The 11680-nt window shown below is 41.3% G+C and overlaps 1 protein-coding gene across 3 annotated transcripts in view; it reads left to right on the forward strand.

Annotated features, from left to right (window-relative positions):
• The window catches only part of AFG1L (AFG1 like ATPase), a 195972-nt gene extending 187576 nt beyond the window's left edge, over positions 1–8396 (forward strand). For 2 of the 3 annotated variants that reach the window (XM_049654104.1, XM_049654107.1), the window contains 3 exons: positions 2241–2381; positions 4630–4743; positions 7242–8396. In XM_049654104.1, coding sequence (XP_049510061.1) covers positions 2241–2381; positions 4630–4743; positions 7242–7370 — 384 coding nt within the window. In that variant the 3' untranslated portion in view covers positions 7371–8396. Of the gene's footprint in view, positions 1–2240; positions 2382–4629; positions 4744–7241 lie in introns of those variants that run through there. The other variant, XM_049654106.1, reaches the window with a different exon arrangement.
• Positions 8397–11680: the final 3284 nt, after the last annotated feature.

Consider the following 11680-nt stretch of genomic DNA (forward strand, 5'->3'; position numbering starts at 1 on the left):
TTTTTTTTTTTTTAGTGTTTATTTTTTTTTATTTTTGAGAAAGAGACAACGTGCGAGCGGGAAAGGGGCAGAGAGAGAGGAAGACACAGAATCTGAAGCAGGATCCAGGCTCTGAGGTGACAGCATAGAACCTGATGCAGGGCTCAAACTCACAGACTGAACTCATGGACCAGAAGTCAGAGGCTTAACTGACCTGAGCCACCCAGGTGCCCCTCTTTTTATGCTTTTAAAGAAAAAATTATATTGTTACCTCTCTGCAGCCTAAGTTGGGATTTCTTTGGCAATGAATAACCTTTACTAGTTTTAATGTTTTTTGTGGTGGTGGTAAAATAATATATAATATAAAATTTGCCTTTTTTTTTTTTTTTGGCCATTTAACCATTTTTAAGAGTGAAGTTCAGTGGCATTAAGTCCATTCGCGCTGTTGTGCAGCCCCCACCACGGTTCGTCTCTAGAACACTTTCATATTCCCAGACTGAAACTCAGTATCCATTAAACAGTCACTCCCCAGTGCCCACTTTTTTTTTTTTAACCATTGTTTTAAACTGTATAAAGCTTAATTTTCTTTACATGAATGAGCACGTAATTTTTTAGGGATATGATATTTGCTATTTGCTAATATAATGGCAAATGTAGAACCTACTGACAAAGGTATATAATTTGTAAAAATAGCTGAGTGGGCAAAATTCTGATTTTCAGTTGCCCTAGGCACTCCAGTGCACTTCTGATGATGATTTTCCTTGGGCATGTAGTTATACTGATAGAAATCACATCCGTGCATAAAGAACGAGTTTAATTATACATAACTACATACCTAAGATGAGGTTTTACATTTTTTTACATATACTTTCTGATTTACAAAAGATGAGACACTAAATTCTCACTGATCTTAAAAAAGTAGTGTGTCACCCTCAGAGCGAGTGTCCTATTGTATGAGTTACACGCTGTATCTTGCCTTCCCCCTCCCCCTTTAGGGAATTGTTTTCCTTCTAGGGGATTCCACAGGCTCATTTGGTCCCTGCTGTGACTCTGAGGACTGGCAAATGCACAAAGACTGATTTAGGGGTTTGGATATGGTGGATGGGGGAGCAACGCTAACTGGTCCTATTTAGAATGACACTTTACATCCTCAACTCGTCTGTATTGAGCCTAATCATTTGAGCTCAAGATAATAAAAATAAAAAGCAGCCAAAGTGATTTGAGTGCTAATGTATGCCCTAGGCACTGTGGTAAATGCTTTGCCTGTATTATTTTGTGTCATCTTCACAATCCTTTGAGATAGGAATCAAACTCCCATTTATAGGTGGGAAAACTAAAGGAAGAGAGGGTGCCTGGGTGGCTCAGTCAGATCATCTGACTCTTGACCACAGCTCAGGTCATGATCTCATGGGTTTGTGAGATCAGGCCCTGCACTGGGCTCTGTGCTTGCAGCATGAAGGAGTTCTTGGGATTCTCTCTCCCTCTCTCTCTGTCCCTCCCCGCTTGCTTACTCTTACTCTCTCTCTCTCTCTCTCTCAAAATAAACATTAAAAAAAACTAAAGGAAGAAAAAGATTAGGTAGCTTGCCAAAGGTGCACAGTTAATAAGTAACAGACTGAGTATTCACTCCTGGTTCATAACAACAGGCTTGACAGCAGGGTTCCCTTGAAGACAGCCAAGGTTAAACAAACAAACCAACAACCCCACAGTAGAGTCCCTATATGGCCAAGTGAGTTGGGGAGCCTCAGCTAAGGCCAGGCACTGGGTCTGGAGGTAAAGGCTGTCCAGCCAGGGAGGGAAATGGGAAAAGCAAGGGTCCCCTCTTCCAGCCCCATTTGGTACCTGGTTGGTGAGAGGAGATGTGGAGAAGGGACATCTCTAAGCAGATTTCCAAAGGAGCCAGGACATTCTTTGTGCTTCTTTGTGCCCTGTCTCCAGTCTCGTGCCCCTTTGCTCAGGGTCTCATAATTGCTGCATGCTTTTTTTTTTTTTTTAAGTTTATTCATTTATTTTTGAGAGAGCAAGAGAATGCATGAGTGGGGAAAGAGAGAGAGAGAGAGAGAGAATCTCACACATTGTCAGTGCAGAACCTGACTCAAGGCTCGATCTAATGAACTGTGAGATCATGACCTGAGCCGAAGTCAGACGCTCAACCAGCTGAGCCACTCAGGCCACGACCAGAAAAGGAGGTGTTTTCAAATTAAGGCAGGGCAACCAGAATTGGCTTTAGTTTTCTAGTCTTTACTTCATTTTAATTACAGCCACTTGGAGCCAGTGACTATCTGGAACTGTCAAAGAATTTCGATACAGTATTTTTACGAAACATTCCACAATTTACGCTGGCCAAGAGGACGCAAGCTCGAAGATTCATAACTCTCATTGATAACTTCTATGATTTCAAGGTAAGGATGTAGTGCATTTTCTCAAGACTAAACATTTTGAACTGTGGAGCCAGCTTGCCTGGGCTGGAATCCTGGTTTATTCTCTGTGCCTCAGTATCCTCATCTGCAAATTGGGGATAATAGGATTTGCCTCAGAGGATTGTTGTTGTTGAGGGCAAAATAAGCTAATCCATGAAGAACATTTAAAACGTTGTTTTGGTTGTTTTGAGGATTAAATGAGCATGTAAGGCAACTCGAATATCATGTGGCATTTGAGGGCAGGAGGAAAGTACCAGAATCCACTAGGAGGGAGAGGTGAGATTTTAATGTTTCATTAATTCATTCATTCAGCAACCTTTCTCATGCTAAGCAGTGCTAAATGCTAGAAATTCAATGACAGGCGAAGCCAGGTCTAGTGCCTGCCTTCATAGAGCTTATAGTCTAGTGTCAGAGAAACATTAATCAGACATCCACAGAGCTAAATGTGAAGTCACCACTGAGGACTGATCTCTTGGAAGGAGAGAGAGGAGTATGGTGCTCTGAGGGTCTGGGGGAGAGAAGGCTGATCTTTGGAGGTGGGGGGTGGGGGTGGACACAGGGAAGGCCTGCTGTGGACCACCTACATCAGAATCCTCTGGGCTACTGAAGGCCCACATTCCAGAGCCCACCCTGTCCCCAGCCCAGCAAATGAGCCCTAATCCCAGGGCTGTTCATCTGCAGATTCACAAGCTCCTCCACCGCTCCTTACAAATGCTGGAGAAGCGATGGCTAAACTCCAGTGCAGGTTGAAAAGGGGTCACCAGGGGGCATGTTTGCAGCTTGCAGCAAAGGCCCTGTGGTAGGCCTGAGCACAAAGGGCAACCAGCCTGGCTCAGGCACGGTGCTGAGAGGACTCTGCCACAGTGAGTCACCTCAAAATGTGCCACACACTCCAATGGGGCCAGCATACAGATGCTCAGCTAGACAGGAGAGGAAGGAAGCTAGGGGATCCAGTCCGGTCTCTTGTCTCCTGCATCACTTATCCAGACACCCTGCTCTGAAATAATCATGTGGGGTCCAGCATGAAGGGAGTGAGCCTGGAGGTGGCCCTCTGTTTTTAGAGGGCAATGCTTCAAGAAGAAAGTGGCAGAGGGGCATTAGTAGGTGGTTCTTAGAGTAAGAGGATTGATAAACTCTTACTTGTTCATGTTTCAGCTAGGAATAACTTGAGGAAAACATATGCCTCCCCCCCAGTCCTATCTCACTCCCCATTGTTTCACTTCTTAATTAATGGGAAAGAAGATTTCTGTGGCAATATGAAGGAATACCAGAACCACTCTCCTAACGTTTGCTTTAACTATATATCACACATGTAGGGCTGATATTCTTTTTTTAGAGAATCATTGAAATTCTCTTATTTCAGAAGTTGGGAGCGCTAAACAGACATTATTCTAGAATGTATTCATGGAAATTTGTGAAATCAGAGTATTCCTGTCTCAATGATGAAAGAAGTGTCATTTGTGATTAAAAAGAATTTGTAAGAGGAGGTAGGAGACCGTCTGGAGATGGAAAAACTAGTCCCAATGTCAATACATTATTTTAAAGTATTGGTATCGTTGTTTAAATAATGATTTTTTTAAAGGATAGCTGTGAATCCTGAAAACAAATTCAGGACTTGTTAAGCATCAAGAAGAGTATGTATTATCTTTAAATTTGTGGACATAGAGTTTATAAAGATATAAAAGCTGTTTCCAATATATGATCACATATGCACACTCAAACACTTACGTAATCAACAAATATTAATGCCAAGCTTAGTCTTTTTGAAGAATGTCTTAGTGTAGGATGCTGATATAAATGTAGGTTCTAGAAATTCAGGGTGTGATTAGAGTAGCAATGCATTGAACTTAGCAGTCACCTCTGCAAGAAGCATCTTTGATGTACACAGAGACGGGCTCCAACCAGCCAGGTGTAAATGTCAACATCAAGGTGTAACGGAAAGACCACTGGACTTCAGATTGGGAGACCTGAGCTGGCATCACGAAAATCTTTGCTTCCTACTTTACAGGATATTACAAGCTGTAAGGAAATATTTAGAAACATACTATGCAGTTTAAAAATACCACTTTAAAGAAACACAAACTATTAGGAAGAATACAGACGTTTTAAAAGCGAACATCTAAACTCCCTGTAATGACAAACACAATTTTATTTCATGAGAGATTTGCTCTTACTTTCGAGTTGTGACATGTAAGGAGTCATACCATTTCCTCATTCTCCTCTCTTTCAGGTGCGCATAATTTGTTCTGCATCGACTCCTATATCAAGCTTATTTTTGCATCAACATCATGACAGTGAGTTGGAGCATAGCAGAATACTGATGGATGACTTGGGGCTGAGCCAGGTAGGCAATATTAACATAATCTCTTTTTATTACAAAACAGCCTAATTGTTTTGGGTTTTATACGTGGCTACATTTTGAAGAAGGAATGCGATACGTATTTAACTATTGACTTGCTGCTTTCTTCTAAAGCCATTATAGCAGACTTTCTCTCAATGTCACTAAAGTAGAGAATAAAATCTTAGGGTGGAAGGAATCTTCATGATCACTTTTTGCATATAACGAAAACGAAGAACAGAGAAGGGGACAAGTGGGCCTGTGATCATCCTGCTGACTAATGGTGGGCAGGCCAGAAGCTGGACACCAGGGCACCTGTGTCTGGTGCTGGGCTCATTCTGCTACACCACGCTGCCTTTTTTTTTTTTTTTTTAATTTTTTTCCATGTTTTTATTTTTTTGTTTTTGAGACAGAGAGAGACAGAGCATGAGCAGGGGAGGGGCAGAGAGAGAGCGAGACACAGAATCTGAAGCAGACTCCAGGCTCCGAGCTGTCAGCACGGAGCCCGACATGGGGCTCGAACCCATAGACCATGAGATCATGACCTGAGCCGAAGTCAGACGCCCAACTGACTGAGCCACCCAGGCGCCCCACCATGTTGCCTTTTGTAGATATTCTTCGTGTCTACTGGACTTGTAGAGTGCAAGATACAGTATCCAAGCATGCGGGCTGACTATTCCAGGACCGTAGAGTGCCTGGCAAGACCCTTGGTCTAAAAAGAAGTCCATCTTTCATCTCCCAACACCTATTCCATAAACATGCTATAGAGAACCAGCCAGTGCTGGCTCAGTCCTCCTGGAGCTTGGGGTCTGGTGATTCACCCCAGGTCAACCTAAAGTGATTTTACATTTCCTTATTCTGTATGAACATTACAGGGGATATTTCTCAACAGTTGAAATATTAGTCAAAATTTTAAAGCTATCCATAAACAATAATCTCCAGAATGAGGGGAGCCCATTCTTCCAACCCCAGAGTTGAAAGACCATCTGGAGTGAGGAAACAGTTCCTTATTGACCCAAGTAGAAATTATGCAATCTTAGGAGTTTGGGGACATGAGGCCTATAATTCATTAAAAGGCAAACTTCTGGGGCACCTGGTGGCTCAGTCAGTTAAGTGTCTGACTTTGGCTCAGGTCATGATCTCACGGTTCGTGAATTTGAGCCCCACATTGGGCTCTGTGCTGACAGCACAGAGCCTGGAGCCTGCTTTGGATTCTGTGTCTCCATCTTTCTCTGCCCTCGCCCACTCATGCTGTCTCTCTCAAAAAATAAATAAACATTAAGAAAATAAAATTAAAAAATAAATTTTGAATATTTTTTTTAAAAGTGAACTTTCAAAATATGACTGCTTAAACCTATGTGTAAAAATAAATAGCTACTTATAAATCTATATGCTAAGAACTTTCAAAATGGTGGTTTCTTTAAGAACGATACGTATATCCAAATAATATCTTTTACTGTTTGAAAAAATACACCGGAGGGGCTATATCATCTCAGTTTCTAAAGTTTTTTAAATCATTGGTGCTTCAGCTTTTCTCCCTAGGATCAGGGTTCACATGTAGGGTGAAGTAAGCTGAACATGTGGGGCCAATAATCTATGAAGGAATGAGGGCTTTGGACCACAGGGTCATGCAGTTTTGCAGTAGGTCAGCCAGGAATACGTGGACTAAGGAGTCGAGAAGTTTTCTCTGAAGAAATGTGGTAGAAACCCCTAAGGAAAGACACAATTTCTCTTTCTCACTTACTGGCCACAAGCCCATGTTGCTATCACCAGTCCCAGGCTGTTTGCTGCCCTCACTGAGGGATCCCTGACTTAACCATGGTTGGTGGGATCACAAAATGTCCCAGCAGCTCAAGACCAAAGGGCAGCTCTGCCTTCCCAAAGTAGGCTTCCAGGCCACTCTCTAGGCCCACAGGGGACCTCTGTGTCAGCCCATTAGGAAAAGGTTCTGCAGGAGTTTATCCTCAGGGCCTCTGGTTGGGAATGTGGCCCTGCCTGTGACGCTTCAGAGGGACATGTCAGCCTCTTCCAAACTTGCCAGAACTGCTGTGTTTTGGGTATTACTTCCTTGTGGTGTGCACTTTTGGAGAAAGAATTCTTTTCTGTCTGACGTGTCCTTTCTTCAGATTCTGCAGAAAACTTTCATCATGCAAAAACTTTCTTCATGCAAAAATGTTCATATTTGGATTTTGGGGCATTGTTTCAACTTTAATTATTCTTCTTATGTTTTCCCTATCATTTTCTCCCTGGTAATTTGTTCTGTCCATTGATTATTGGCATAAATTAGTGGATTCTCTAGTATCCAGAGAGATTATTATATATGAAAAGAGATTATTATATATGAAAAAAAGTGTATGAAACATTTTAAAATCTAAATCAAAAAAGGTAAACCTAAAAAGTTGTTTTAACCCTGTACTTAGTTTTGTAAATCTGTATTTGTGGTAGTTTTAATTGGTGCTGGGTTGTTTCCTTTGTTTTGTTTTGTTTTGTGTTTTGGTAACCAGGACTCAGCAGAAGGACTCTCCATGTTTACCGGAGAAGAGGAAATCTTTGCGTTTCAGCGCACGATTTCCCGGCTCACAGAAATGCAGACTGAGCAGTACTGGAATGAAGGGGACAGAGGCAAGAAGTAACCGTGACTTTTTCGTGAATAAAACTCAGGACGGATGATTACGGCAGGGAGAACTCTTCATTATGGAACTGGAAGGAATCGTTTTCTCATCGTTAATTATGCACTTTGTCCTCTGGACCATTTTTATCTAAAATTTCTCTCAGAGATGTAGTCGTGGATTCGTAAGTCAAAGCCATTTTTGTAGGTTTACTTTTTGCCTATTTATTTGGCTTTATTTCTGCACCACAAAATTAAAATCATCACTCCTGAAGATTAATGTAGGACCAGACCTTTTGGTTTCGTATTAAGCCACTTGAATGATCCTTGAACACACACACACACACACACACACACACACACACACACACACGGTTAAATGCGGTGTCGTTATGGAAATCTCCGAGCTTTGGCTGCATATTAGCCTCATGATACAAACGCATCTTTTATGAGAGGGGAGAAAAACCCCTATATTTCAATTCAAAGCCAAGAAACTTTCTGATCTTGTTATAAACTAAAGAGAATAACATTTTAGAATATGGGCTTATATGTGTGATTTTAGGGGGCCAAGAATGATACTAAATCTCCCAGGCCTTCAGGATTCCTCACAACCAAGGGTATGTTTTTTGACCTGCTATCAGGCTTGGCAGAGGCAGGACCAGATCTTCAGTGGACACGAAGTTGCCCGAAAAAAATTGAGGATGACACCATAGAATAAGGAGCGAGGGTGTCAAATTCTAACCCGCAGGCAGATCCCCCAAGTCTGACTGCCAGTAGAGGAACAGATGCCAGGAATAGGGGCCAGCGAGAGGGTGTCAGGAGGGGACAGAGTCCTGGGCACACAAAGTAGCAGAGCGGATTCCAGCTCATCTGATGCCAGCAGGACTCCAGTGGACGGGAGGCTCTGCCCAGCGCTCGGACGCCTTTGCTCTGGCTGCCAAATGCCACTCCCCACTCTCGCCTCTGCTTCTGTGGTGAGATGGACTTAACCGTAAATGGGAAGGAACACTGATGAACCTGCTTAAATAAAATCTGACTTGTCCTTCATCGAGGTCTTTCCTTCCTTCATTCAAGTACAACCTGACTTTGCTATTATCCCAGAAGGGATCTTAGTTGAGGCTGTTAATAGGATCTAAATCCCTCTTCCAGGAAAAAAGAGAAAAGGAAAACTGCAAAATCTATAACATATTGTGAAAATCAAATACTTGGGGGGAGTAGGCACAGTTCAAATGATTACGGTTGTCAACACAAGCCCTTTTGAATCTTTTGAATTTATACGTGAATCTATCCACATGGGTCTATTTTGGACATTAACCTAAGTCAAGCAGATAGATGGATAGGGTACCCAAGTATAGAGAAAAGTTTAAATCAGGGATTCTGAAGTTAACTGTGGGTTTAAAAACATTAAAAGTTTTTTATTTCTGGGGTGCCTGGGTGGCTCAGTCATTTAAGCGTCTGACTTCAGCTCAGGTCACGATCTCATGGTTTGTGAGTTCGAGCCCCACGTCGGATTCTGTGCTGACAGCTCAGAGCCTGGAGCCTGGCTTCGGATTCTGTGTCTCCCTCTCTCTCTGCCTCTCCCCTGCTCGCACTCTGTTTATCTCTCTCAAAAATAAACAAACATTAAAGAAACATTAAACTTTTTTTAAATTGAAGTATAGTCACACAGTGTTGCATTAGTTTCAAGTGTATGTGATTCCACAAGTCCGTACATTATGCTGTGCTCACCACAAGTGTAGTTACCATACAACGCTATTACAGTACCATTGACTATATTCCCTATGCTGTACCTTTTATCCCTGTGACTTATTCATTCCATAACTGGAAGCCTCTCTCTTCCATTTCCCTTCACCCATTCTGCCCATCCCTCCAGCCTCCTCTTCCCTGGAAACCATCAGTTTGTTCTCTGTACTTGTGGGTTTGTTTCTGCTTTTTGTTTGTTTGTTTTGTTTTTTAAATTCCATGTGTGAGTGAAATCGTATGATATTTGCCCTTTTCCGTCTGACTTATTTCGCCAGCATAATACCTTCTAGGTCCATCCGTGTTGCTGCAGATGGAAAGATCTCACCCTTCTTTATGGCTAAGTGTAAAAATATCTTCATTGAAGTGAAACAAAAAGAGTTCAAAAACAGGCCAAATAGGTTAAGAGGGACAAAGGTGGGATATAACCACTGTCTGCCAGATTTATTGCTAGATATTTATATTATCTCAGATAAAAAATTTAGCCTAGAGAGTTATATAATCATCCCTGTTTATAGATAAGGAACCAAGGCTTGGGATAGTTAAGTAGCTGGACCTAAGATTCACAACTACAAAACTCACTTGTTGTGCTTTATACCACATCACCTCTATAAAAAAGAGGTTATTTTTAATATTTTTATAAAAACTTCAGTGAATATGAATTTACAACAGAACCATTGCTTTGAACTCTATAAGTATAAAATGTGTAACTTGTTTCTATCAATCTTAGCTTTTTGCTTTTCACATTTCTTTGGCAATTACGCTATACCTTAATAAAAAGACCGTATGAACGGATGGACAGACAGATGGCCAGCCTGACTGATAGAGGAACTGTCTCTGAGGGTGTGGGTGTATGTGAACTAGTCTGTACTCAAATACTATTGTAAAAGTTCAGTTGAAGTAAGGTATTTGGAATTAGAATTTCATTTTTCTATGGAAACAATGAGGTGATGTTAGGGCCCTGGCACTGCACAGAAGCCCATGGAATTCTCAGTGTGACTGACCCATAATTTTGGTACTAAAGAACTTTAACTTTTAAATATTGTTTCTATAGGGCAAATTGTAGTTCAGGTTCTACCTGAGTACTTGGATCATGTCCCCACCTCTGTCCCATTCCCTATGCCTCACCTCCTCCAGGGCCTGGCAGTATAGGCCATAGTGAAGGGGCTGTCTGAGCTGGGAGTTGGGGAGAGGAGGGAGTTACATGGTGGCTGGAAATGGCACGTCTTTATCCCCATCTACTCTCCACAGAGTCTGTTTCATAAACAGCCTGCAAGAAAAAGAAACAAGTCTTAAAGAATAGCTGTTACCAAAAAAAGAAAAAAAAAAAGCTGTTACCAGGAAACAGTATGGTGCTAAAAAAAATTAATGCCAAAATGAGACATGAAAAACAACTTTTAGATTGGAAAGCAGTGTTTCAATTCATGTGTTTTTCTTGCAAATCCTGTCCCTATTACATTCTCAACATTCCAGTCTTTCTCCCTGGGGTTGCATGAAATCTCTCAAAGCAAATGTTCTCTCTCTCTCTCTTTTTAATGCGTTAAATTGATACTTGAAGATGGAGGTTTGACCTGAGTATTTTTGTGGAACCCTCCCATGCACCTTAGAAAGTCAGACCGAGGAAATCTTTATAGTCAGGAAAATACTCAGGGCACCGTCTGCAATGACCACTAATTACCAAACTTAGAAGCAATCAAGTAGAGAAAAAGGGCAACTTTTCTTTAAAAGAGAAAGAAAAATCTGATCATTGCATTTTTCTTGGATTACCTTAGCAGCAGATAGGCTTATTTGCCAACATCAGTAATAATGAAAAGAAAGATGTGGTGGGCCTAGAGAATTTTTAACTTATTTCTGATGTTTATAAAATGTCAAAGACTACAGCACCATTCTAATCCAATTTATGCATTTTCAGTGCGATTTCAGATTTTAGCCATAAGGAATACTTGAATCTTCCTGAAGTAGATTTCTTGTAGCTGCAAGTGTACAAATAACATCATATTTGAATTGCTTGGAATTCTGAAAACAAATTTAAGCTTTTACTTGTAAAATATGTAAGTGGAAGAGCTCATATCCACTTATTTATTTAGCATTATTTAAGAAACACATGGTGCTTACTATATGCTGGGCATGGTTCTAATACTTTATAAATAAATTCTTTTGATCCTTAAGAACAATCCTGTGAGATAGATTACCATTTTACAGACAGGGAGACTGAGGCACAGAAAATGGTAAAACAACACACTGAATTGCTAGGATGTACATTGGAGCCAGTAAAAGTACCCACATACTGATTTATTATCTGTCCTGAAAACAGTCTCCCTGAGTCCATACTTGAACCTCTACTTGTAGCACCTCGTCTGGGATACAAGCACCTGAGAGATAGGGGTCCTGGGGCCCTGACATTTGGGTTCCTGACTGATAGCCAGAAGTTGTGTGGCAGCAAGTCTGTAACAAGTGATCTTGTGATCTTGTAAATCACCGTCCTCAGATCTACTGACCCGTAAGACATCCCTTGCTAGTAGAAAAAGATTTTCTTTGGAGATTGAGTTTCCACCTTTTTCTTAAGGCAGAATTAAGATTTTTCTCATTGGCGTA

The sequence above is a fragment of the Panthera uncia genome (assembly GCF_023721935.1).
Source record: "Panthera uncia isolate 11264 chromosome B2 unlocalized genomic scaffold, Puncia_PCG_1.0 HiC_scaffold_24, whole genome shotgun sequence".
In the NCBI taxonomy this organism is placed as follows: domain Eukaryota; kingdom Metazoa; phylum Chordata; class Mammalia; order Carnivora; family Felidae; genus Panthera; species Panthera uncia.